Source organism: Pollicipes pollicipes, unplaced genomic scaffold (genome assembly GCF_011947565.3).
Source record: "Pollicipes pollicipes isolate AB1234 unplaced genomic scaffold, Ppol_2.1 Scaffold_7137;HRSCAF=8459_pilon_pilon_pilon, whole genome shotgun sequence".
Taxonomy (NCBI): domain Eukaryota; kingdom Metazoa; phylum Arthropoda; class Thecostraca; order Pollicipedomorpha; family Pollicipedidae; genus Pollicipes; species Pollicipes pollicipes.
The window spans coordinates 1-23217 of record NW_023597009.1 but is presented as its reverse complement, the minus strand read 5'-3'; the positions used below and the strand labels follow the sequence as shown (position 1 = coordinate 23217).

The 23217-nt window shown below is 51.5% G+C and overlaps 2 protein-coding genes across 2 annotated transcripts; both read right to left on the bottom strand.

Moving 5' to 3' along the window:
• Nucleotides 1–117: 117 nt before the first annotated feature.
• On the bottom strand, nt 118–4059 carry LOC119108978 (unconventional prefoldin RPB5 interactor-like; the record flags this gene model as incomplete). The annotated part of the gene is made up of 4 exons (XM_037232525.1): nt 3963–4059; nt 2169–2258; nt 788–1037; nt 118–267 (listed from the first exon to the last, which is right to left on the bottom strand). Coding segments are annotated over exons 2-4 (418 nt in total), but the record flags the coding sequence as incomplete, so codon positions are not given.
• Nucleotides 4060–12183: 8124 nt separating this feature from the next.
• On the bottom strand, nt 12184–21866 carry LOC119108979 (uncharacterized; the record flags this gene model as incomplete). Its single annotated transcript, XM_037232526.1, has 4 exons — nt 12184–12572; nt 13736–13870; nt 20827–20952; nt 21530–21866. Coding segments are annotated over 4 exons (979 nt in total), but the record flags the coding sequence as incomplete, so codon positions are not given.
• Nucleotides 21867–23217: the final 1351 nt, after the last annotated feature.

The window sequence follows — 23217 nt, the reverse complement described above, 5'->3', positions numbered from 1 at the left end:
GCCCATGAAACCCGCAGAACACCGGGTGTGCCACCATCGGCGTCCTCTTTAGCAGCGTGTCTCCAGCTGCGCCCGGCGCCGGCGCGGTCCGTGCGCCTGCCACACATTCCCACTCACGGCGCCACTGCAGCTCGGCTTCCTCGTCGAGCGGCTCCGTGATCTCGCGCACGTCCCCGACCGCGGCCTCCTGCAGGCCGGCCGCCTGTTGCCGCCAGCCGGCGAACAGGTCACGCTCCTTCTCCAACGACGATAGCGTCTTGTCGCAGTCTAGGTCAGAGGTCAGGCAGAGGGGTCAGAAGTCAGGCGGAGGGGTCAGAGGTCAGGCGGAGGGTCATAGGTCAGGCGGATGAATCAGAGGTCAGGCGGAGGCATCATAGGTCGGGGGGGTCAGAGGTCAAACGATGAGGTCAGAGGTCAGTGCAGGTCAAAGGTCAGGAGGGGTCAGAAGTCAGAGAGGTCGGAGGCTAACGGCGAGATCAGAGTCAGACAGCTTGGAGGTCAGACGGAGAGGTCAGAGGCACCAGCACAGGCGAGCGAGCAGCATGGCACAGCGGCTGAGACAACGACTGTTTCTAACCGGACGTGGCTCGAAAAGTAGACACAGCGAAAGGCACTTCTATCTTCATCCGACGTATTCGCAAAATACAGTGACAGGCCAAGACACTCAGAAGACGAACGGAGGCCCACGCCTTATCACAGCGACAACCAATCGTCTCCCCACTCCACCCAACGTGCTCTGCCGCTAACTCCCTCCACCCCACCCCCGCTCTCCCCTCTGTCCACTCACGCTCCAGCCGGCGGTCGACGATGCCGCAGGCGGCGCTGGCGCTCGTCTTGCAGAACCAGTTGTCACCGAGAAGCACCAGCAGCTCGTTGGTGTGCACCAGGCGGCCGGGCGCGAACGCCAGCGGGCCGAGCGGCACGGTGACCTCGTGACTCAGCTTGTCGGGCAGCGAGGCCAGCCGTTGGCGCAGGGCCCGGTAGTCGTCCGAATAGCGGCGCCACTGGCGTAAGCCGTCCTCGCAGGCGCTCAGCTTCTGTAGGGAGAGGGGGGGGGGGAGAGTCAACGGCCTGTAGTCGTCCGAGTAGCGGTGCCACTGGCGCAAGCCGTTCCCGCAGGCGCACAGCTTCGGCGGGGGGGGGAGGAGGGTCAGTGGCCGGGTAGGAATCGGAGCAGCCAGGCGGGGCTGGGGCCGGCGGAGATTTGTTGCGTTGTCACGGAAGGAGGTTGCGAGCGTTGTTGGTCTGTGGTTCTTGCAAGGCGTGCAGCGGTTCCGGCATATTTGTGTCGAGTCGCGAGGAAGGAGCAAGGTGCTCTACCAGTTGCCTAGCTGGGTGTGACAGTAAGAAGGAAAATTCTGGCGCTCTTTGATAAGCTACTTAGCTGTATGCTAAGAGCTTCATCTCGTTTAGAAGATGGACATCCTTTTGCCAGAACGGCCAGTTCCTTATCCCGAAGGTTGCGAATAGAGGGAGAAAGCCTGGGCTGATTCCAGGATGCTATTTTCCGACAGTTCCTGAGGGTTCGGTCATCAACGACAAATGACAGCCAATCCCACATTTGCAGGACGCCCACCAGAGCAAAGTTTCTACGGAGCTAAGTTCAGGGGCGAGGAGACTGCTGACGAGGCAGCGCGCGCGACAACGCCAGCGGCAGCACCGGCGATGTCGACCGAACCAGTCGGGCCGCGGCAGGGTCTCGCATTCAGGCCACGCTCAACAGCGTCATAAGCGTGAGCTTTGGATCATGCCAAAAGGAACAATCAACATGCCAGGCTCAGGCAGCAACTGGGTGGGGAGTACCTACCTGACAATTGGCACCCACTGACTGGCTTTGCGCTGTGTTGGAAGGCCCTTGGCAGTGCGAGCTGTAGTCTGACCAAAATGTTAGTGAAAGCCTTCTGTGGTATTCTGAATGAAGTTACGGGATTTCCAGTAAAGTTCCATTTTATGATTACAATCAAATTTACATGATTTCAGTCAAGCTCTTCTCCAGATGTACTTCAAAAGCAGCAAACTGTCTTATGATGTCAGCATCATATTTTTACACACATAACACAAACATGTTCACACACCACACAACTAACACAATGCCACTAAAGCAGCCTTTACCCACATACAATTCTGGCCCTCCATATTAAAGCTTGGAACAAAAGATTAGCATGTACCTTGTCCTGTTCTGCCATAAGCTGATCCAGCTCTTGAAGGTCCCCTGCCGCCGGCTTGGCTCCCCACCTTCTGCCATAATGGATGGCAATCTGGAGGCAAGAGAAGAGTGAGTGAAAGACTCTGGAAGACAACCATACCTGCTGAGATTGCTGAGGTTATCACAGTGGATTATATCAATTGGGAGAGAGCAGAGGATTAATGTCAATGTCATTGCATTGCACACTAAACATTTACCCATCAGAGCCTATGATATTCACCCTGCACTATGAGCATCCACAGTAACATTGGGTGACTTCATTAAAAATAAAATCCACTATGTGCATGCCTCATCCAGAGAGGATCCACAAACAATGCAAACAACAGGAACCAGCAACACAAATGGGATGAGATGCATGTGTACCCTGAGATCTCCAATGGTGCAGGAAAATGAAATACCTTATCACTTTGTCACATCCAAACCTCACAGAAATATATTTTGTTACATACAAATATAAAAGAAAACAGAAATACATTGATATAAAGATCAGCATATTATTTTCTTAACATACATTTTGTTTTATATTTTAAGGAATTCAAAATATATATGAAAGATTGACAATACAAGGCTCTTACCCATTCTCACCAGTGTCCACAAGTGCCAATATATAGACCCCACTTAGACTTTCATGAATGCTGTAGGGCATGCTAATTCCTAAACTAATTCTACCAGAATGATCTCATCACAAGCAACTCATTCTTAATGCCACTGAGTCTAGGTCAGGGCTGATTCCACAAAGTGTTCTTAAGCATAAACCTGCTTGCAGGACAATCCCAATGTCACAAACATAGGTTCAAGATGGAGGTAATGCTGAGCATTAAATAATAATGAATATAAACTGAATATTCAGAAGATAGCTTGAGTGAAAGGCCATAAATAGCAGAAGAGCAGCATTCAGAGGAGAGTTACTGTCATCATGTAACCAGATGATCATCAGGCAAGATGATTCACTAATATATTATCGCATGAGATCCTGGCTTCAAAGAAAGCAATGCCTACTTGTGTACAACCACCAAGACCTTGAGGCTTTCTTTTACTTTGATACCTGCATTGCTTGTGGATTGGTGGTAAATATACCAAAACATAAAAAAACAAGATTTTTAAGTTTCTGCCAGGATCCATCTCAAGTGAAAAAACGCCTGGCATAGCGAGGGCTCAGGAGTCCCAGGCCAGTCAACACAAAATCCACCCACTGCACCATATGCCAACACATAACAACATTGGTGAGCTGAGCCTTGAACTCACATATGTCAAACTCAGGCCATGCCAAATTGCACTGACATTCATACTATTGCTTTCTGAAAATGCTTGCAGAGCATCTTTCCTGAAATTAACTTTACAACACCACAATTCCTTTCCACACTGACCATCTATTAGTTGAAATATATGGAGTGAACTGTGAAAATTAATAGACTGCACCAGTCAAACTGGAATGTGAAAGAAACAGCCTAACCTGAAATTTGCATTTTCAATGCAATACACATTAAATATGCATTATATGAGGAAAGCTACAAGGGACACAATCCCACTGTGAATTTTTTTTGGGGGGAGCATGCCAACCAGTTGGCCCCCTTCCCCCTCAATAGCCAAACTCATGCTGCAGAAAAGGAACTATGCCATTGTAACTTCATTCTCACACCAGGTTTGATTTAGTTCCACGAGTTAGGAATTCGACAGGAGCAGTTTCAACAGCCCAAATGGCTTTTGATTCCCGTACCCGGTAACGCCAAGTAAGGCAAGGTACCCGCGGTATCACCTGTTCCGGCAGTACTCGACAAATTATAAAGAGGCGCTGATGCTATCCGGTTCCCAATATACTGCCCACTTCGGCATCCTCCTCCCACGCCCCTTCACAACACGCTGTGGATCTGGGCGCGTATCTAGTCGTCCAAAATACACAAACTCATAACGTGGTCACAAATGTATTACTGACACCGGATATAGTGATGTTTCGTTCCTTTGTTAATGTAATGCCATAACCTGTCCTGGCAGTAAACATAGTGCTTTGGTTGGTAATACAAAGATGGGACAGAATTAATGGCATGCTATGCAAACAAGATGCAATTATGATAGTTGTTGTGAATTACAATATGTTTTTAATCGAACATTGCTCAAAATTGTAGTATGTGACACAAATCAGCAAGCAAGGTCAAGGTATGGAGGGAGTCATCCATAAATTCTCAAATATTTCAAAAATAAGATCATGCCAAATAAGAAACTGCCAACAATTTATCCTACGCATTTCTGGCTATGCTATTAAAATCCAACCGTGGGATACACGCTGGTTATAATGGGGAAACCCCTCTCGCTGAGGCATCACTTTCTGAAATGGCTGCGTGTATACACCCTCCAAAACGGAGGGCGGCTACGCACCGGGCTTAAACACCCTCCAAAATGGAGGGTAGCTACGCACTGGGCTTACACACCCTCCAAAAATCTTTCAGATGGTTGTACGTGTCAAACATACGCGGATTGCCAGCCTGAGATGGAAGCAAGTGTAAATAAGCAGAATCCCGTGCGAAAAGTCGGCTCTATGCGTAATAGGCAGCAGACGATCACGAAATCCATCAAATCACTATGAACCAGTTATATTCTGATCAATAGTTGCTCAGGGGCCCTTTACGTGGGTATCGGTTAACCTACCAACGCAATTGCGATATGCCCCTGGGTCCTCTCCATTGGTCTAGGGTGTTTCCAATTCTCTGCCACTTGCTTAGGGCCCTACACTCTTGTCGGGGGTCCCTCTGATAGCCTGCTTGGGCACACTCAGTCGTTCGAGGACCGTCTACACTGTGTTTTTGTTGTGGGTACTTCTGTATTGAATGGGGGGGGGGTGCCCTACGCTTCTGTGGGGGGGGGGGGGCTACCTGATAACCAGCTCGGGCACATTCGATCGTTCGGGGGGGGGATGGGGGGCTATATAGGGCCTTGGACACGTGCTATTTGAATGGGCCCTACGCACTTGTCGGGGCCCCCTCTGTTTGCCTCCTCGGCCACACTGGATTACTGGTGGGCCGTGCACATTGCTTCTTGGTGTTTGAATTTAAGGCCCTCTGCCCCTACCGGGGTCATCTGGTAACCTCTTCGGGTACACTCCATCTTTCAGGGCCCTCCACACGGGGTTTTAGGTACTTTTTAATTGAATGGAGGGCCTTAAGCTCCTGTCGGGGCCCCCATCTGAAAAGATGCTCGGGCCCATTCCATCATGGGGACCTCTATATCTGGTTTTGGGTATTTCCTTTTCTAATGGAATGCCCTCCGCTCTTTTGAGAGGCCCTATCTGTTAACCTGCTCTGGCGCACTCAGTTATTCGGGGTCCTCTACATCGTGCCGTGGGTAATTCATATCTTAACGGAAGGCCCTACGCTCTTGCCGGAGCCCCATCTGTTAGCCTGCTCGGGCACACTCGAATATCCGGGGCCCTCTACATTGTGTCCTCGGTACTTCCTATCTGAATGGAGGGACCTACGCACTTGTCGGGGACCCCATCTGTTCGCCGCTTCGACCACACTGGTTTGTTCGGGGCCCTATATATTGAGTCCTGGTGTTTAAATTTAGAGACTTACTCTCCCGTCTGGGTCACCTGACAATGTATTTCTGTATTTATTTGGTCCAGTATTCCCTCTTCGCTCATGTGCATTGAGAGGGCTCAGAAGAGCATGGGGGGGGGGGAAGCTCAAGTTAGGGGTGCTCAGGCCCCCAAAATTATATAAGCTGAGGCCCCTGCACCCTTAGTTATGCCGTGTCGGGCATAGCGTCCCAAATAAGGTAATGCCCACCGACCATTAATTGAGCTGGAGATGCAACACAAAGAAGAATGCGTTGTTTATCAAATCCTAGGGGATGCACGGGCACCCAGTGTACCTACGCAGCCGGGTACGAGCCTGTTCCTGAAGCACGACCAAAGCTTGCTCTGTGTGGCATTGCATGTAAACATACAAGGCTGCGAAGTTTTTTGCAGTACATACGGAGGAGAAATTTTTGCTGGGCGAATTAAGAATTTTATCAAGGTCAGGGGATGGGGGGGGGACGCAACATTGTGGGGCCCCTAAGGTTTGGGCCCCGTTGAAAAATTGTTGCATTCCACTAAACGATCGGGAGTGTCCTGCCCGGAAAGGCTAACAGAAAGAGCTCCCGACAAGAGCGTAAGGCCCTCCGTTCAAATAGGGAATACTTAAGACCCGGTGCAAATGGCCCAGAATATCGAGTGTGCCCGAACAGGTCAACGGAAGAGCCCCCGACAAGAGCATAGGGCCCTCCATTCAAAAAGAGAGCACCCAGGACCCAATGACATTAAAAGGAAAGTGTCTTTGATCAATGAAGAGAGACTATGAGCATGGATTGGCTCGGTGCCTTACGTAAATGGGCTCAGCAACAGCACAAGGCCCTCCGCGCAAGTAGAAAGACCGCAAGACCAGTATGAAGGGACCGTGAGCAGCTGAGTGTACCCCGGCATTTGGCGCCCCGGCAAAAGCGCATAGAGCCTTTTCGGGCGAATGGGCAGATCCCACTGAGGGCCAGTGATCGATCAAGCGTGCCCACGCATATTCACAGATAGGGCCACAACAGCAGCGTAGGGCCCTATAAGAGAGTGCAAAGAGATCAAGGGCAACGTGGAAGTCTCCTTAGTGATCGGATTGACTCGGCGAGGGGATATATAGGGCACCAGTAGGAGGTATCGCCTTTGGAGAACTTGTTGGGCTTCAAAATTTTCCCCTCCAATCACTCACTCAATCACCAAAGAATTACCTTTGTCTGCTCCTGGGCTATTCACTTTCGCTTGCAACTGTCTAGGCTGTCTGGAGCCCCCAAAACGTCCAATTTCGTTGTGTTTTGTGTTTGAAAACTGCGTCTGTTCGGCAGGTTATGGGCCTCTTCGGAAGTCACAGATCGCATCGGAGCACAAGCGGGGGCATGGTCCTTACCGCCCCCGCCCCCTCCCTGGATCCGCCACTTGCCCGAGAACCTTCATGGCCCCGATAAGAACATAGGGCCCCCCATTCAATTAAGAAGTACCCAAGACGCAATATGGAGGGCCCCGGAATGATCGAGCGTGCCTGAGCAGCTTGACAAATGGGACCTCGACAGGAGCGTGGGGCCCTCCATTCAAACAAGAAGTACCCAAAATCCAGTGTGGAGGGACCCCGAAACACAAAGGTTACTCAAGCAGGCTATCAGATTGGAACCCCGACAAGAGCGTAGGGCCCTCCATTCAAATAAGAAATATCAACGGCACAATGTGGAGGGCTCCCCGAACGATCGAGTACACCCGAGCAGGCCATCAGATGACCTCCGACGGGAGCGTAGGACCTTACATTCAGGTACCAAAACCCCATGTGCAAAACCCCCGAACAATCCAGTGTGCCCGAGCAAGTTAACAGATGGACCCCCGAAAGTGCGAAGGGCCCTCCATTCAAATAGGAAGTACCCAAGACCCAATGTGGAGAGCCGCCGAACGACCGAGTGTGCCCAAGAGGCTAACAGCTGGGCCCGACAAGAGGGTAGGACCCTTATCAAGTGAAAGATAATCTGAAAGTACCTATGCCCATGTAGCATATTGCGAGTGTGCTGCATATTGCGAGCGTGTTGATACATTGACCGAGACCAGCGTAAGGGGCCCTGAGCAACCGAGAATAACCCAGCAGGTTGACAGCAAATGCAAAGAAATCAAGGGCAATGCAGAAGGCTCCTAAACGATCGGATTGGCCCTGACTGTTGACATATAGAATCCCCCGGAAGCAGCGAACCCTCTGTTGGCATAAAGAACCTTCCAGACAGCGTAAGGAACCTCTCAATCGCTCAATCACCACCCTCTCAATGAACGAATAATTATTTGTGTTTACTCGTGTGACCTTCGCTTTCGCTTGCGACTGCTACCGGCCGCCTGGAGGCCAGAAGACATCCAAGTTCGTTGGGTTTTGTGTTAAACAACTCCGTCTGTTCGGCCGGATATGGCCCCTTGGCAGCCTATGGAGCCCTTCGGGGTCCAAGAGGGGGGGGGGGGGGGGGGGAGGCAGGAGGGAAGGGGCATGGCCCCGTGCCTCCCCTGGATCCGCCTCTGGACAGTCTCCCCAAGTGAGGCCCGCTAAGTGTGTACAAAAACAACAGCATCTGAGTCCAGTCATGCGATACCGTTGACCTATACGGTCATCTCTACAGCCTTGCGGAGCACGTGCTGGAGTAGCTGTTGGCTTTGCTTTTTCATGACAATAAACATCGTGAGCCTGGGATGAGCACAACGATGCCCCGGCCCCATGCTACGGACTGCCATGACGCGCTGGCCACCTGCTTAAAATGTTGACCAATTTCTCTGCAAGATGCTCCAACTGGAAATTTGCACGTATTTCATACATAAATTGGATTAATTCGCCAGTCGCCCAAGCTTGTTTGATATGCACCCAAGAGTGAACAATTCACAGGGAATGAAGGAGACAATCTGAAGCACGGAACTTACTTTTGCCGCCATTTTTGCCCCGTTAAACCTTCGGTTAACCGTTTTCTTGGTTCATGGCGGTGCTCAATAATTATAAATCTAAGCCTTTCGAGTGTTGTACTCACCAGGCTACCTAACAAGGCTATCGTAATGCTGCCACACAGGGCCTCGGGGCAAACCTGACGCAGCTAATACAAAAGTGTTTGATGGCGAAATTCTGCACTCTGGAGATGTTTATCATGCACACCTCTTACTTGTTTCCCATTTTAATCTCGTAGGTTGGTGGGCACAACTTATATTTATGTTTGGGGGGTAAGTGAGATAACTCTGTCTGCCAGCAGACCATGCAAAAGGTACTGACTTTTTGTTGTGGGGGAGCAGGAAGAATCCAGTCTCTGAAAGTCTCCTGTGGACCAAGTGATTGTTTACCTTACCTGCTTTCAACACATGATTTGTAACCAGAGTTAGCCATTTTCTGTTTTAATCCATCGAGTTGTGTTTTAAGACAAACTATAATGCCACAAGGCACGCAATGTTCCATACTCTCGATTATTTGCCACAAACTTCTTGAAGTGGTCCCTCATGGCTGCTTTAACTAGATGTTTTCTTCAGTGGTCATGGTTTGCTGACTGGCAAATGACAGTACTGTTTAAATGCACTATATTTTTAACACAGAGATACTCGAAGCTGCATAGCAGTTATAATATGAGTTAAATATTAGTATGTAACAAATAATCAGATCATCCCATTTAAAATGTGAAGCCAACATCTCAACCTTTGTCATTAAATATGAATAAACAAGCCTAAATAGATGCCTCTGCTGCAGCTGAAAAGACAAGCAGCAATACTGGCATGGTCATCTAAAATTGATGTCACTTTTGGAGAAGAGGGCTTGTTCTGTGTGGCATATCTATTTTTGCTCCTGACATAGGTTAACCATGGCAATCAAAATATGTTGCTCAAAGTGATTTAAAGTGTTTTTATTTGTATGTTGTCAACTTTGTCTGATGTCAACAAGCATATACAAACGAGCTGAATACAAATACAAGTTGAGACAAGCCAAAAATTAGCTTTATCATGTTTTTATTACAAGTGCTGCTGTCAACAGATAGGTGGGTTGAGATGATGTTCAATATAGGCTACACTGAGTTAGGTTAAATTGGAAGTGCATGGCAAGTGGCAATAGGAATTGTGCAAGAATCAGTAACTCACAGCTGCTGCTGTGATGCAAGTAGGTTGGACAGGATGAGATGAAGTAAGGCCTCTTTAGGTTAGGCATAGTAAGGCTTCTTTCATGGAAATAAACATTGGTGTTTTGTAAGAAGCAGTGACAAGATGTTTGTTTTCCCTGACCCCATCTTAACAGAAGCCAGGGGCGTGTCTATTGTGTTTGACGTAGTGATGGGCTGATGTGTAGGAGTCCAAGTTTTTTTTGTTTGAGTGTTGTATGCTTGTTGAATTTTCTGTTGTTATTTTGTTATTGAATTTCCTTGCTTTGTTTTGTGTTAAAAGTGCTGTGGAAGGGAAGTGCAAAGTGCTGCATCAAATTATGGGTGTTAATAATTTGTTATGCTCATTACATTGTCATGAAATTACTATGCTTTGATGTATTCTGTTTCACTTAAATGGCCTAAGATGTTAAAAATCGAAACAGTTTTATCAGGTTTCTGACATAACGTCCATGCCAACTTGAAATAAATATCTTTGTTTGCTAAGTCATCAGTCACGAGCTCATAAGTTCCATTTTTGTGAAGTAATTTTTTCACTCCCGCACAGTCTTTGTGCGACGGAATTTTTCACTCCCACCCTAGTTCAAAAACGATTCTAGCTCCCTGTGTTAAACCTGTGAAAACCCACGTGTGCATGCCCTTTCCTCCCCCACACTCTGGGAAGAAAGTGGGCCACGTTCGGGAAAAAAAAAACATTTTCTGGCGCATTTTGTGGAGGTTGAGACCTTTATCACTGCTCATTTCCCCTCCCCCACAGCTTATTTTGCAAAACTACACCCTTGCTATCTTCAGGGCCTGAACCACGACCCAAGATCGGCAATAGAATTTACCCTGCATTGGTGGGCCAGCCAGACGATAGCGCTGGCTGTGACATATGCAGCTCAGCTCAGTGCCGGATTTCATCAGTTTCTTTTCAATCATCCACAACCAAGGTCTGTTGATGCAGTTCCATCTACAGGGTGTTTCACTTTTAGGATCAATTTGAAAAGAGCAGGAAAAGGAATAATAAACGCAATTCAAATCTCAAGCACGTGCTGTCTGCCATGTTTTGTTGAGAATTGACGAACATTTAGATTGCTGTCTCACATCAGGTTAATGTCCCACCCATCCAGTGTGGTCTAGCAGCTAGAGATGACGGCCTCATTTTCCCGCGTTCAGCGGCTAACACGCCGTTGGCGAGATATCAGCAGGTGTGGGCCATTATTGAATTTTGAAAAGTGCGTTCGTGCTCAATGGGCCGACGCGGAGGCGTTTTGATAGGCTGATGAACACTGACTATTAAAACAAAGACGCTCAAATGCTCAACCACGAATAATGCAAAAAACACGCCAACAAAGAGTGTTTTATAACTATAGTTTTCTTTTAATGATTTAATCCGAACCTTCCGAATGTACGGATTTTTGGGATCAGGGCTCACGCTGAGCAGTGATCACACGTAATGCATAACATATAACATAAATGCAGCCTTTTCTAAATTCATATTTCAAATGAAGAATCATTTAGTAGCAAGAAAACACCAAAGCCGTCTCAGGCCCCTGCTTGGACGCAAGCTGCAAATAGAAGATGCATCAAGGGTTTTGTGGTTAGCGCAGCTGTCTTCAAATGCCAGTCTTCATCTAGGAGTGTTGTTGTCGGACGCCGACCGCGTCAACTCAGTCAACACCGTTCTGTTCAGTAGGCGGGTATCGTCGTTTCCGGTACCAGGTCTATTTCTAACAAGAATAAAACGACTCACCGGCCCAACAGCTTGTACAGGCTACTCGGGGCTTTTGGCTATCGTTCCCGTCGCTCGACGGGAAACACAGCTTGCCACACCGCTTCATAGATCACGAGCTTCTGCGTGGTGCAGCGAGTCTGAAAGTCTTCACAGGCATCCACCAGGGGACCAGAACAGTCACAGGTCGCTTTTTAATTCCGAACAGGGCTGAGTTATTTTAAAAGGAACCGATTCGGCTTGCACGCTAATGATAGAGCCCGGAAGGCACGACATCGTTCAGAAACACACCAGGTCACCTGATGTGACCCACAGAGCAGCATAGGGTACACGTTATGAAGGTACGCAGGTGGTACCAACTCCATACACGAACGGGTGCTCCCCGCTGTTTCGCGTGGGGGACTCCGTCACTTCAGCACCACACATTCCGTCCAGTGACCAAACGCAGCCCACGAGCCCACGGCACGCAGTGTCCCCATCAGATAGGTCACTTCAACACATTGTCTCACCAACCCCAATCCGTCCCCCAACACCCGACACCACGCAGCCCGCTGTACTCCAACCCCACCCCCCCCCCAACCCCCTTAGTTCCCCGGGCCGGTGACCCGTCTAGGTGACGGTCATCTGGTGCTGGAGGCGGGTGCGGCGGCGCGCGGGCGTGCTGATGTGACTGCTGGCGGACGCCGTCGCCTCGGCGGCCGCCGGCCGTCCCAGTTGCATGTCCTGCAACGCCTGCACGGTCCTGCTGCCGGCGGCGCGCTCGGCCTCGGTCAGACGACGCCCTTCGCTCAGCAGGTCGGCGCGGATTCGCTCGATGACCGCGCTGTCCACCTGCGAGATGGGCGACGACTGCTGCATGCTCTCGGCCAGCTCGCGCTCCCAGGCCTCCTCCAGTCGGTCGCGCTGCCGCTGCGCCAGCTCCTTCTCGCGGTCGTAGACGAAGAAGTCACCGGCCACCGTCTGCAGCCGCTGCTGAAGCGGGTCCTCCGTCTGCCGGGCATGCGGCGGGTGGTCACACGAGAACGAGAGTCACTGCTGAACCGCAGCTGGACGTGCCCTTGTGATGGATGAACATGCTATGTCGGAGCAATGCTGGACGTATGGGTGGCGGTTATACCAAGCTCAGTCCAGAAATACGGATGACCATCGCGCTTATCGTTAGCATCATTTTAACACACGAAACGCAACGCAACTTAATAGGTAATGCGAATATCAAGCGCGAATAATAGCATAATCGACTAGGACGACACCTTGGGAAACTGTAGTATCTGCATAAGACCAATTCGAAACGAATAGTAAAACGGCCGACAGGTCTAAGAAACGATCATCCAAAATGCCCTCCTGAAGAGCAACGAGACATCGCGTGTCCACACAACCATGCACAACTCACACGGATAAACTGGTTACCAGCCTAAGAGTGCAGAACGAAACGCGAGGCTGTTGATGACACGACCTCTGCCAGCTTGCCTCCCACAGCCGTTGGCGGCGCTCGCCGGCTGTAACTGTTGCCCCAGGTCCTCTCATCGTTGGCGACGCTCACCAGCGCTGCCCACTACCTCAAAAACTTTGACTGCTGACAACACTCATCAGCCCGGACGGCCGCCCCGGTCTCTCCTTTTTGCTGGCAGGCGCTGATCCAGCCCCTCCCGCTGCTGACGACACGCACCAACTGACTGCCGCCTCAGCTACTTTCTCTACTAGCAACACGCACCAAATAACCGCCGCCCTCGCTACTCCTGCTACCGGCACACACACCAACTGACCGCCGCGCCCGCCGCGCCCGCTACTGGCAACATGCACCAACTGACCGCCGCGCCCGCCGCTCCCGCTACTGGCAACATGCACCAACTGACCGCCACGCCCGCCGCTCCCGCTACTGGCAACATGCACCAAATGACCGCCGCGCCCGCCGCCCCCGCTACTGGCAACATGCACCAACTGACCGCCGCGCCCGCCGCTCTCGCTACTGGCAACATGCACCAACTGACCGCCGCGCCCGCCGCTCCCGCTACTGGCAACATGCACCAACTGACCGCCGCGCCCGCCGCTCCCGCTACTGGCAACATGCACCAAATGACCGCCGCGCCCGCCGCTCCCGCTACTGGCAACATGCACCAACTGCGCCCGGCGCTCTCACCGTTACCGGCGCTCACCTGTTCCGCCTGCTGACCCAGGCCCTCCCGCACGGACCGCTGCTTCAGGAGGCGCTTCTTCTTCTTGTGCAGCGGTCTGGACTCGATGATCATCTCCTCCAGCTCGTAGGTCGGATCGCAGTTCAGCGAGTTTCTCTGCGACCCAGTAAAGCGCACACTTGAGGGGATATCTCGCAGTTTTTTCCGGTAACCACCGTCAGGGCGACTGCCAATGGAATGATGTTCTTACAATGTACGATGTAACGGAGGTGTATTTGCCGGTAATCGTCAACTGAAAAAATCCCGAACGGGAGAATGATACAGGATGTTATACGTAGATTGAGTAACCTTGAGCCAGGGGTGCCAATTTCTGTAAATGATTGGGGAGGCGGAACAGAGCCGAGGTCCCGACGAACTTCCCTCCTAAACAATTTGTTTTCTAAACAGATTTAGCCCATTTTAATTTGGTGAAAGACTACTTCTGTTTTTAATATTTGTTTCATTTAAAAATAAGTCCCTAAATTAAGCAGCATAGCAGACATCAGAAAGGATCCGGAAAGAGGGGAGGGGGGACACTGGAGGCACGTGCCCCCTACTGATCTGAAAGCAAAGGCGACCCTCTAGGGGCCACCTTAGGACAATGACGACACACCTTCATGGCGGGCATGCACGGCGGCACGGAGCTTTGGTTGTGGGGAACGGAGACAGGGCTAGTCATGAAGGAATCCGGTCATTCCGGCGCTCGGGAGCTTTTCAGTTAAACACCTCTCAGACCTTTGCGTGTCTTATGACCGTGGCTGTGTTAAGCTTATTGCATCGTTTATCCGCCCAGCTGTTACGTGTCATCTGACGGCGAGAGCAAACATGACGTCATATTACGAGGATAGATGTTGCAGTGTTGGTATGTGCTCTTCTCTGTACGACAACATATATGCTTACTTTCTATGTGTGGAAAACATCCGGCTACATTAACGGATCCAGTGACGGGGTTTAGGGGCCAAGCCATATCGTCAAATCACACTGTCTACTCCAATTTTATTTTTTGTCCTTGGATTTAGGCCGCAAAGTCTCCCGTGTAAAGTGTTGCTCTATATAAGTCACGATTTTTGTCAAATGTGCCGATCCAAATGTGCCAAATTTTGTCGATCCAAATGTGCTCAACAACTCATAATATAATAAACGATCACATTGATCAATAGCCGTATGAGATTGAAGCTAAAAGCAATTTACTGCTTTAATCGGATACATAAAGATGCTCAGCAGATACGATGGTATAAAAGAGTTTGCTGTAACAGTAGTGTAGAAAATGCATCTGCTATGGATACAACAACCACATGCATGCTTTTTATAAAATTGCTGTTGCACTGCATGAGACGCTGGCGATTTTGCGTTGAATGAATGTATGTCATATTACGCAGGCCGTATACATTGCATGTGTACTATTTTTTTCATCAGCGTAGCAAAGCGACAAACGAGCATTCTACAGAGCATGTCTGATTGAGATGTGTAGGACTGTGCATTATTAAATAGTATCATTGTATGCTGCAGACAGCGATTCGCCTGAAACCTGGAACAATTGAAACATGAAAGTCTGATTTAATTTCGAATCAATGAATCGCCTCCAATGGTAGAACTCAGCTACCTGCCTACTTTAAAGCACATTGGCACACGATTCTGGAAAAGGCTCAACTTTTTTCGTATTATTTTCCCGAAAGGCGTAAGGCTGTCAAACGATACCACTGTTCAAATTCATGGTGCCATGTGCTGATCCGAGCTCAACAAAACGTCTTACGTTTTTATCACAGGTGATGCCTTTTGGCAAAATAGCTGGCAAAGAGGAAATTCGCAGACATCGCCTTTCTAGAGCCCGTTGACTGCAATGCGTAAAATGCTGGCAAGAAGAACGCGTATTGCCGCGCAGACACCGATCGTCCTGCAGGAAGCCCAACTTCGGCAGAGCGCTGAAGTTCTGCCGACCACATTTGTGACGTGCCGTAACGCATAGTGGTAAGTTCGCCTCCCAGAATATTTGGTTCATATTTGGCTCACCAACGAGGGCCATTTCGCCGTTGGCTTGATAGTGTCAGCTTGGTTACGGGGCGGCCCACAGCCGTGGAGTCGCACGACACGGCAAAGGTCTTTTCGCGCTATTTGGATAACGGACCGAGGCAAAATGGATCTGTTGAAGATGTATTAAGATAGTGAGGCAGTGGTTTAAGAATGCTAGTCATAATCTATGTTCAGCACGGACCTTGGTTAAAATTTGTTTCGACAAAATTGTCGCTTATATGGTTTCTCATTTTATCTCCGAGCTGTCCCATAACCCCAACTATGATGCCGCACAAAAATACAGAATTCTTTCCCAACTCTGTTGTCTTACGAAATCTTATTCCAACGAATCAGTGACATAAATATCACGCTTAGTCGCGAGGGGCGCCTGGCCGTCCTGGGGGCTCAGTTCGTTAGAGAGTCTGTGTCCTGATTCACCATCCGTGGCGGGGTGGGTTCGAGTCGCTTCGGGCGCTCGCTGTTTGACCTCGACAGGTATGGGTTACGACCGGTCACAGCGGCCGCGCAAAGGGTCAGTTGACGTCGGATGGCAGGACGGACCGTGCCGAGCATTGCGGCGCGTTAGGCTTTCGCTGCTAATTTCTGCCGTTGCCTGGAATTGCGCCATCGGATGGTGGGGGTCATGGCCCGCACAGCAAGCACTGCACACTTGACGCACAAAAAAAGAAATATAATTGGCTCACCCCGATGTCTATAGTTACCCCTCAATTCAGGACAACATATTGAAAATGTGGCCTCAAGTTACCCAGCTGCAGCCTCCATGGCGACGCTGCCACGAGGAAGAATGAAAAAATTGCATCCGTGTAAAAGTGGACTCTTTCCTACATTTTTGTAAAAAAAACTTAGAAAATAATATGAATCGAAGCCCACTCCTTGAATTACGCAAAAAAAAAACAAAGACAGGCGCGGAAGGCAAGGCAGCAAAGGAAGCAAGCATCGGTGCGCTGCGGGATGTTTACCAGGTACACGAACATTCCACGCGATGACATGGTGCTGTCAGCAAATTTCTGAACTTTCCTGCTTCGTTCTTGAAGGATGTATCTCAATCAAAGCACATCTACAACTTTCCAAGGTTGGCGTTCGATACAGCGCTGCAAAAAATGTTTGCTCAGCTCGGCCCATCGAACGCGGCGATAAGGCGACGGAAAAACGGTGCATTATAGTCACAAGACATCCGCCGCTCCGAACTTTCAAAGACTCCGTGAACTTCAGAGATCCGCCCCGCCTCTTGCAGGAGCCCCAGCGTAGTGCACCGAATAGAAATGAGGATGTACGACGGACCCAACAGGCTCGTTCCGCCAACGGGACCTTTGGATTGGCATTTCCGTGTCGCGTCGTCCCGCCTGACGGAAGGAAGCACGGCACCCACCGTCACGTGCCGGCCACGTGTCTGAATGTCACGTCTGGTGTGGAGAGGTGGCTGGGTTGTCCCAGGAGCTCGGTTACGACCTTTCGTGAAGTTTATGGGATGCGCCGGCATCCGGACCGGGTGGATTCGTAGTGAAATCAGGGTCACGTGATCGGATGGCGTGCGTGGCGTAGGCCCGGTCGAGGCATCCCAAAGTGAAGACTTAAATGACCCTCATTTGGGCATCCAATTTGCAGAAAAAAGACGAACCACGCGGCTCGAATGGATTTAAGATATTTGTTCTGCTTAAATGCCTAAACGCTAAACCACAGCAAATATGGCCAAAGGAATGGCTGGCTATCGAGAATGGGTATCACGTAAGTAAGTGAGTGTAACCAATGTTTAAAATGTCTCTGAATATGCGTATTGGCGAAGCAACTTGTCTACTATCACGCTGAAGACATTTGCAACTTCAGTCGGGTTAATCGAATATGACAACCGGTCCATGAAGAGGGAAGCGAATAAACTCCACAGAAAACAAAGGTAAGGAGGCACGCCAGCACAGTGGACTTCCATGGGGTATGTGATGCATCCATGCACGAGTACAGTTACGTAGTAGTGGAAGAACGGTCTTATATTTGCAGAGAAGTAACACAATTGAGCTCATTAATACATGTTGCACTCCGCCCTTGGTGCTGTGTTGCACCGGCTCCGCACGGTAGAACAGTGCTGAATGTGAGCAGTACAGAAGCCTATCATAGTTTTGGCCTGCCAGGATTTTGTGCGTCATATTTGACAACCTACCTATATTTGTGTGGCGACGACCATGTGCTTGCCGCAGCAGGGGATCGACAAAATCGTCAGTAAGCTTGGCGCACTCTGGTGGCCTTATTCTGTTGTCGCGGAAGCGAACCAAAATTTGTGGATCTGGCCGTCGGCACTGAGCTGTATAAACAGTGGGCAAGTTTGGGAGGGCTTATCCCCAGGGGTTCGGCGCGAGCCCGCTGAGAACCCACACGGCTTTTCCACCGTTCTCAGAGCAGCTGGCACGTCCAAATCCACGAGCTGAACATCGCAGCGTTGATGAACTACTTCTCGAAAAATGAGTCAGCACGTGAGGAAGGCGGCATGAATCCATCGGCATAAAATACCCAGTGGGGACTTCCGAGGATCGTATTAGACCGAGACCTTGTCCCCTCTTATTCCCACATCTATCAGCCGCATGAAATTTCAAGCTTTCAAAACACCCTTAGCGGTTTTCATGTTCTGTTATGCTTTCTGAGTCACCCAGCCATCAAGGTAGCATCCTATGTGCATTAAAGACGAATAGAAGGCGAACTAGTTCAGCATCATCTTACCAGCTGACGCATGTGTGCGAATTACATCAGAAAGGGGAGTATTTCATTACGCCTTATTGGTGCTACAAACGCAAAACAGCTGTTCAAATTTTGCGTTAAAGCGCGTCTAATTGAGTGAAAGTTCTTGCTAGATAAAAGGAAAATCTTCCAAATAATACATTGATATTAGCACTAGATTCACATCATGTAGCTCAACGTCGCTTGGTGTCTGCTTTTCATCGTGCGCAGGGGTGCAGTCCCCTAAGATAAGTTAAGCGTCTGAGCGAGAAAAATGGTGGGACCTATCCCCAAATACACCAAAGAAACAGGGTTCTCTCCGAATTTGAACTGTATTCCTTTTAAAGTTGAGGGTCTGGGGACTCCCCAACTGCGACCTCCCCAATAGCACACCACACTTTTTACCGTGCGTCTTGTTCCGTGCAAGGCTATGTTGCGGTGGGCCCACCTGCCACCGAGTCTTAATCTTCGCGCATTCGACCGAGACATCATTTATGTACGCCGTAATCGCTCAGTCGCGACATGAGACTCGACTGAACGTTGATAAACGACAAAGCTCGATTGTCATCACGGCCCAAACGATCCATCACAGCTGTCAGCTCTGTCAAGTCTGCGCTGGGCACCTCGATCCAAATACAGCGCTGGGAAGCGTCTGCCTTTTGCTAACGCCGGAAGCGCTTTGGCGTTATCAATCGTCCCCTGCGACGTGTTGACAGAACATGTTCCAGAGGAACCCCAGCTCCGCAGCTGCAGACCCTACGACTCGCGGCGCTCAAACACCGGACGACACGCCCCCCCCCCCCGTACAAACACCGGACGACACGCCCCCCCCCCCCCCCCCCACCTCCCTCTGGCTGGCGAGTGCATCGACGGAGGCCGCACACAGAGTTGGGGTCCGGGCAGGTCATCCGGCGTGTCACCAGCAGGTCACCCCGCAGGTCACCAGCAGGCGTCGACCTCCAGCAAATATTCTCTCGCCGACATCGTGCTTGCGTCCAACAGCTTATGGACTCTCGTTTGCCTTTTAAAATGAGTTTCCGCTGAGGTGACAAAAACGAGCGGAAGCGTGAAAATGAAACTGGCTTCGTTGAATTCGCGATAGGTCGCATTTTAACGTCAAACATAAAAGCCAAATACGCCGTTTCTTATCTGACGGTTGCTTAGCCCAGGGGTGCGGCCACCACAAGAAAGGGGTGAAGGCTCAACTGACTGAAAACTCATACAGCCAGCACGCAGCGCCCAACACAAACCTGTGCACTACCCACAAAAATGGCGTGAATAGCCGTGACTGAAGCAGTCCTCTCTTTCGGTGGACTCACAGTCAAGTTCAGGTCATCTCGCTTTTGCCTTCGTGGCTCAGCTGGGTAGTCCCCGCGGTGTGTTTGGGTACGTTGTTTTTAGACGTATGCTTTAGATGGCTGGAGCTGCTGATGTTTGTGTTGCAGGAATTTGTCGGCCACGAGACCGCTGTGTGACTCGCAAAGCATCTACGCGAATTCACGTATCTTTCTCGACCCATTGCTATAAGGCATCACAAGAACCAAAGGTACCAGCAGTCGCGACGCAGCCTCGACAGGCACAAAAACATTGGGTTTTTAGTTATGTTTTCGGGTTTTCTTTGGGCATGCGCGGCTGGAATAATCCCCGGGCCCGGAAAAATAACAGCTGGATGCAATACGAAGCCAGCTTATTTGGAATTCCCGCCGTATTGGTCACGCAAGACAATGCATGTACATAGGTCTGAGCCCATGTGGCCTCATTCGTACCCACTGTACCGTCCTGCGGGTATCCTGTTCACCTCCTATTCCACGTAACGACGCGACACTAGCAGAGCGGACAGAATGAGAACAGTCCGGACCGCACAGGCCCCACCAGAAACTCTACCGTCAGATCAGATCATGAGAGAACAAACGGGAGAGATCGCGCCCGCTAAGATTGGTGTAGATTAAACGTGAAGATACCAGGCGACGCCTCCTCATGCCACATCGCGCCGCTAAAATTACGCCTGATTAGGCCGCAACAGGAAGTCCTAACCAGGTCAGGCGGTATTACGCCGCACGATACAAAGCCAGAAGACAAGTCTACACCGGGAAGTCTTAACCAGATTTGCCGCTGGTTAGGAATCACTACCACCATGTATCGTGAAATACCAGCCCAGAGGCCATATCCAGGCCAGAGAAGACCATGACCCATCATGCCACACCGTACCAGGTCAACTTTGAGAACGAGGTTTGTAAGACTAGTCCAGTCCAGTCCAGTCCAGTCCAGATCGGACCAGACCAGACCAGACCACACCACACCACACCACCCTGCCAGCGGCGCCAGCGTCAGGTCCTTACCGGCGGTATAAAGGGCACCGGTATCTGCTTGCTGTAAACCGCGTCGAAGTCGACGTACTGCAGGTAGGGCAGTGTTCTGATGCGCTCCAGCGAGGCGACGCGGCGCTCTGGCTCCTGACGCAGCAGCTGCCGGACACGCAGACGGCGGGGGTGAGGGTCTCGCCAAGAGGCGGATGAAGAGCGTGGCGCAGTGAAGCGACAATTCTTTTGTTGTAAAGACGCCAGGGGAGACAAGGCGAATGGGAACGCGTGTCAGACATCCTTATTGACATAGTCGATTCGTTTGCCTTGTGACCAACAATCACCACCACCACGCATGCACCGGCCGGCTTGGGTTAACCGTGACGGTACTGCAATGGGCGTATCCCAAAGTCCCATGACAGGCCACCGTTCCGCTCATCTCCGGACTGGACCAGCCCTCGGCGTCTCCAGTCCAGACTAACGTCCCACACGTCTGTAGTTCGGCAGGGCCTCCTTCGAATCGACGTCCTCACGTCCGCTGGGAGGCACTGTTAAACGCCGTCGTGAATGAGCCATTAGTGATCACCTTCACCGAGCAGCCACTGTCCGGCCCCCTCCCACGCGTGTTGCGACCACCGCGGTACCCTGTCCGGACCCGCACCGTCCTCCGTGTGCGGTAGATCGCCCGGTACCCTGTCCGGACCGCACCGTCCTCCGTGTGCGGTTAGGTTCGCCTGGGTACACTGTCCGGACCCGCACCGTCCTCCGTGTGCGGCAGGTCGCCCGGCACGCTGTCCGGACCCGCACCGTCCCCCGTGTGCGGCAGGTCGCCCGGTACCCTGTCCGGACCCGCACCGTCCTCCGTGTGCGGCAGGTCGCCCGGTACCCTGTCCGGACCCACACCGTCCTCGGCGTGCGGCAGGTCGCTCGGTACCCCGTCCGGACCCGCACCGTCCTCCGTGCGCGGCAGGTCGCCCGGTACCCTGTCCGGACCCGCACCGTCCTCCGCGTGCGGCAGGTCGCTCGGTACCCCGTCCGGACCCGCACCGTCCTCCGTGTGCGGCAGGTCGCCTGGTACCCTGTCCGGACCCGCACCGTCCTCCGTGTGCGGCAAGTCTCCCGGCACCCTGCCCGGCTCCGCGCAGGACGAGCGGCCGGCTCTGAATCCGTATTGATCGGATGAGGGCGGCCCGCCGCGGGGCACGGGCCGCTCTTCGCACACTCATCACCTTGATCACACCTGACGCCGGCCGGCCGGATAAAAGACCCGGGCGCGGCCGGGGAGGCCGTCTCATCACCCGGCCGTCCCGGCGGTATATACAGGCCGGCCGCACCGGGTCACGTCCGATTGCGCCGCCGCCGCCACCGTCGGTCACGGACCGCAGAGCAACTGGTCGCGTAGCACAGAGCACAGGCTAAATGCGCAAAAGCACAAAAACATAAACAAAAACAACTAGGGTGGTCCGACAAGGAGAGCGCTCCGAGGGATCCGGACAACGGACCGAGAACCGCGGACCACGGACCGGGGACCGGGGACCGCGGACCGAGAACAGCGGACCACGGACGGGGACCGCGGACCGGGCACCGAGGACCGCGGACCGGGGACCGCGGGCTGCGGATTGTGGACAAGGGGCCGCAGACAACATATCACGGCAGATTGGCCACAGAACACCTGCAACGAACCACGGGAAACGTACATGGATAACGAACGATGGATAACGGACCACGAAATACGGACAAGGGACAAAGGACCACAAAATACGGACAAGGGACAGCCGATCACCAATCATGAGCAAGTGACGAAAAGATCAGACACCACCGATCACGGAAAATGTGCTAAGGAACGTGGAATAGGATGGACCACCAACTATGAGTAACCAGCCACGACGCACAGACCACGGGTCACAGAACGCGAACCACAGACCACGGGCCACAGACCACTGGCCGCAGACCGCTGGCCGCAGACCACGGGCCGCAAACTACAGCCCACTGTTGGCTGACTATGAGCCACGACCCACGGCACGCACACCACAGACGACTGGGTGCCAACCAAAGCCTCGGACGTTCACTGTTCACCCTCGGTGCACTGAAACGCGTTTAGCTTCCGTGCGTAACTCTGAATGTCCTTGCGGTGAACATTGCGGTGCGAAGAGTCGGTCCATGACACCGCACCACAAATGCCCAGGCGTTTCAATGACTCCTCCGATACGTGCTCACCAACTTCACATACTTCGCCGCTGCGTTACGCTTCTCTATGGGTCCTTTTTGAAAAGACACAAAATGGTACTGCACGCCATCGTTCGAAACACAAGAACCGCGCTGCCTCGCAAGAGTCGCTTCAGCGTGATCCATGCAGAGCGCACGAGATGTTAAGTTGCCGCGCAGCGGAGCAAGCGGCCAATGCGAGGGCTTAGCGTCCCCAGTAATTGA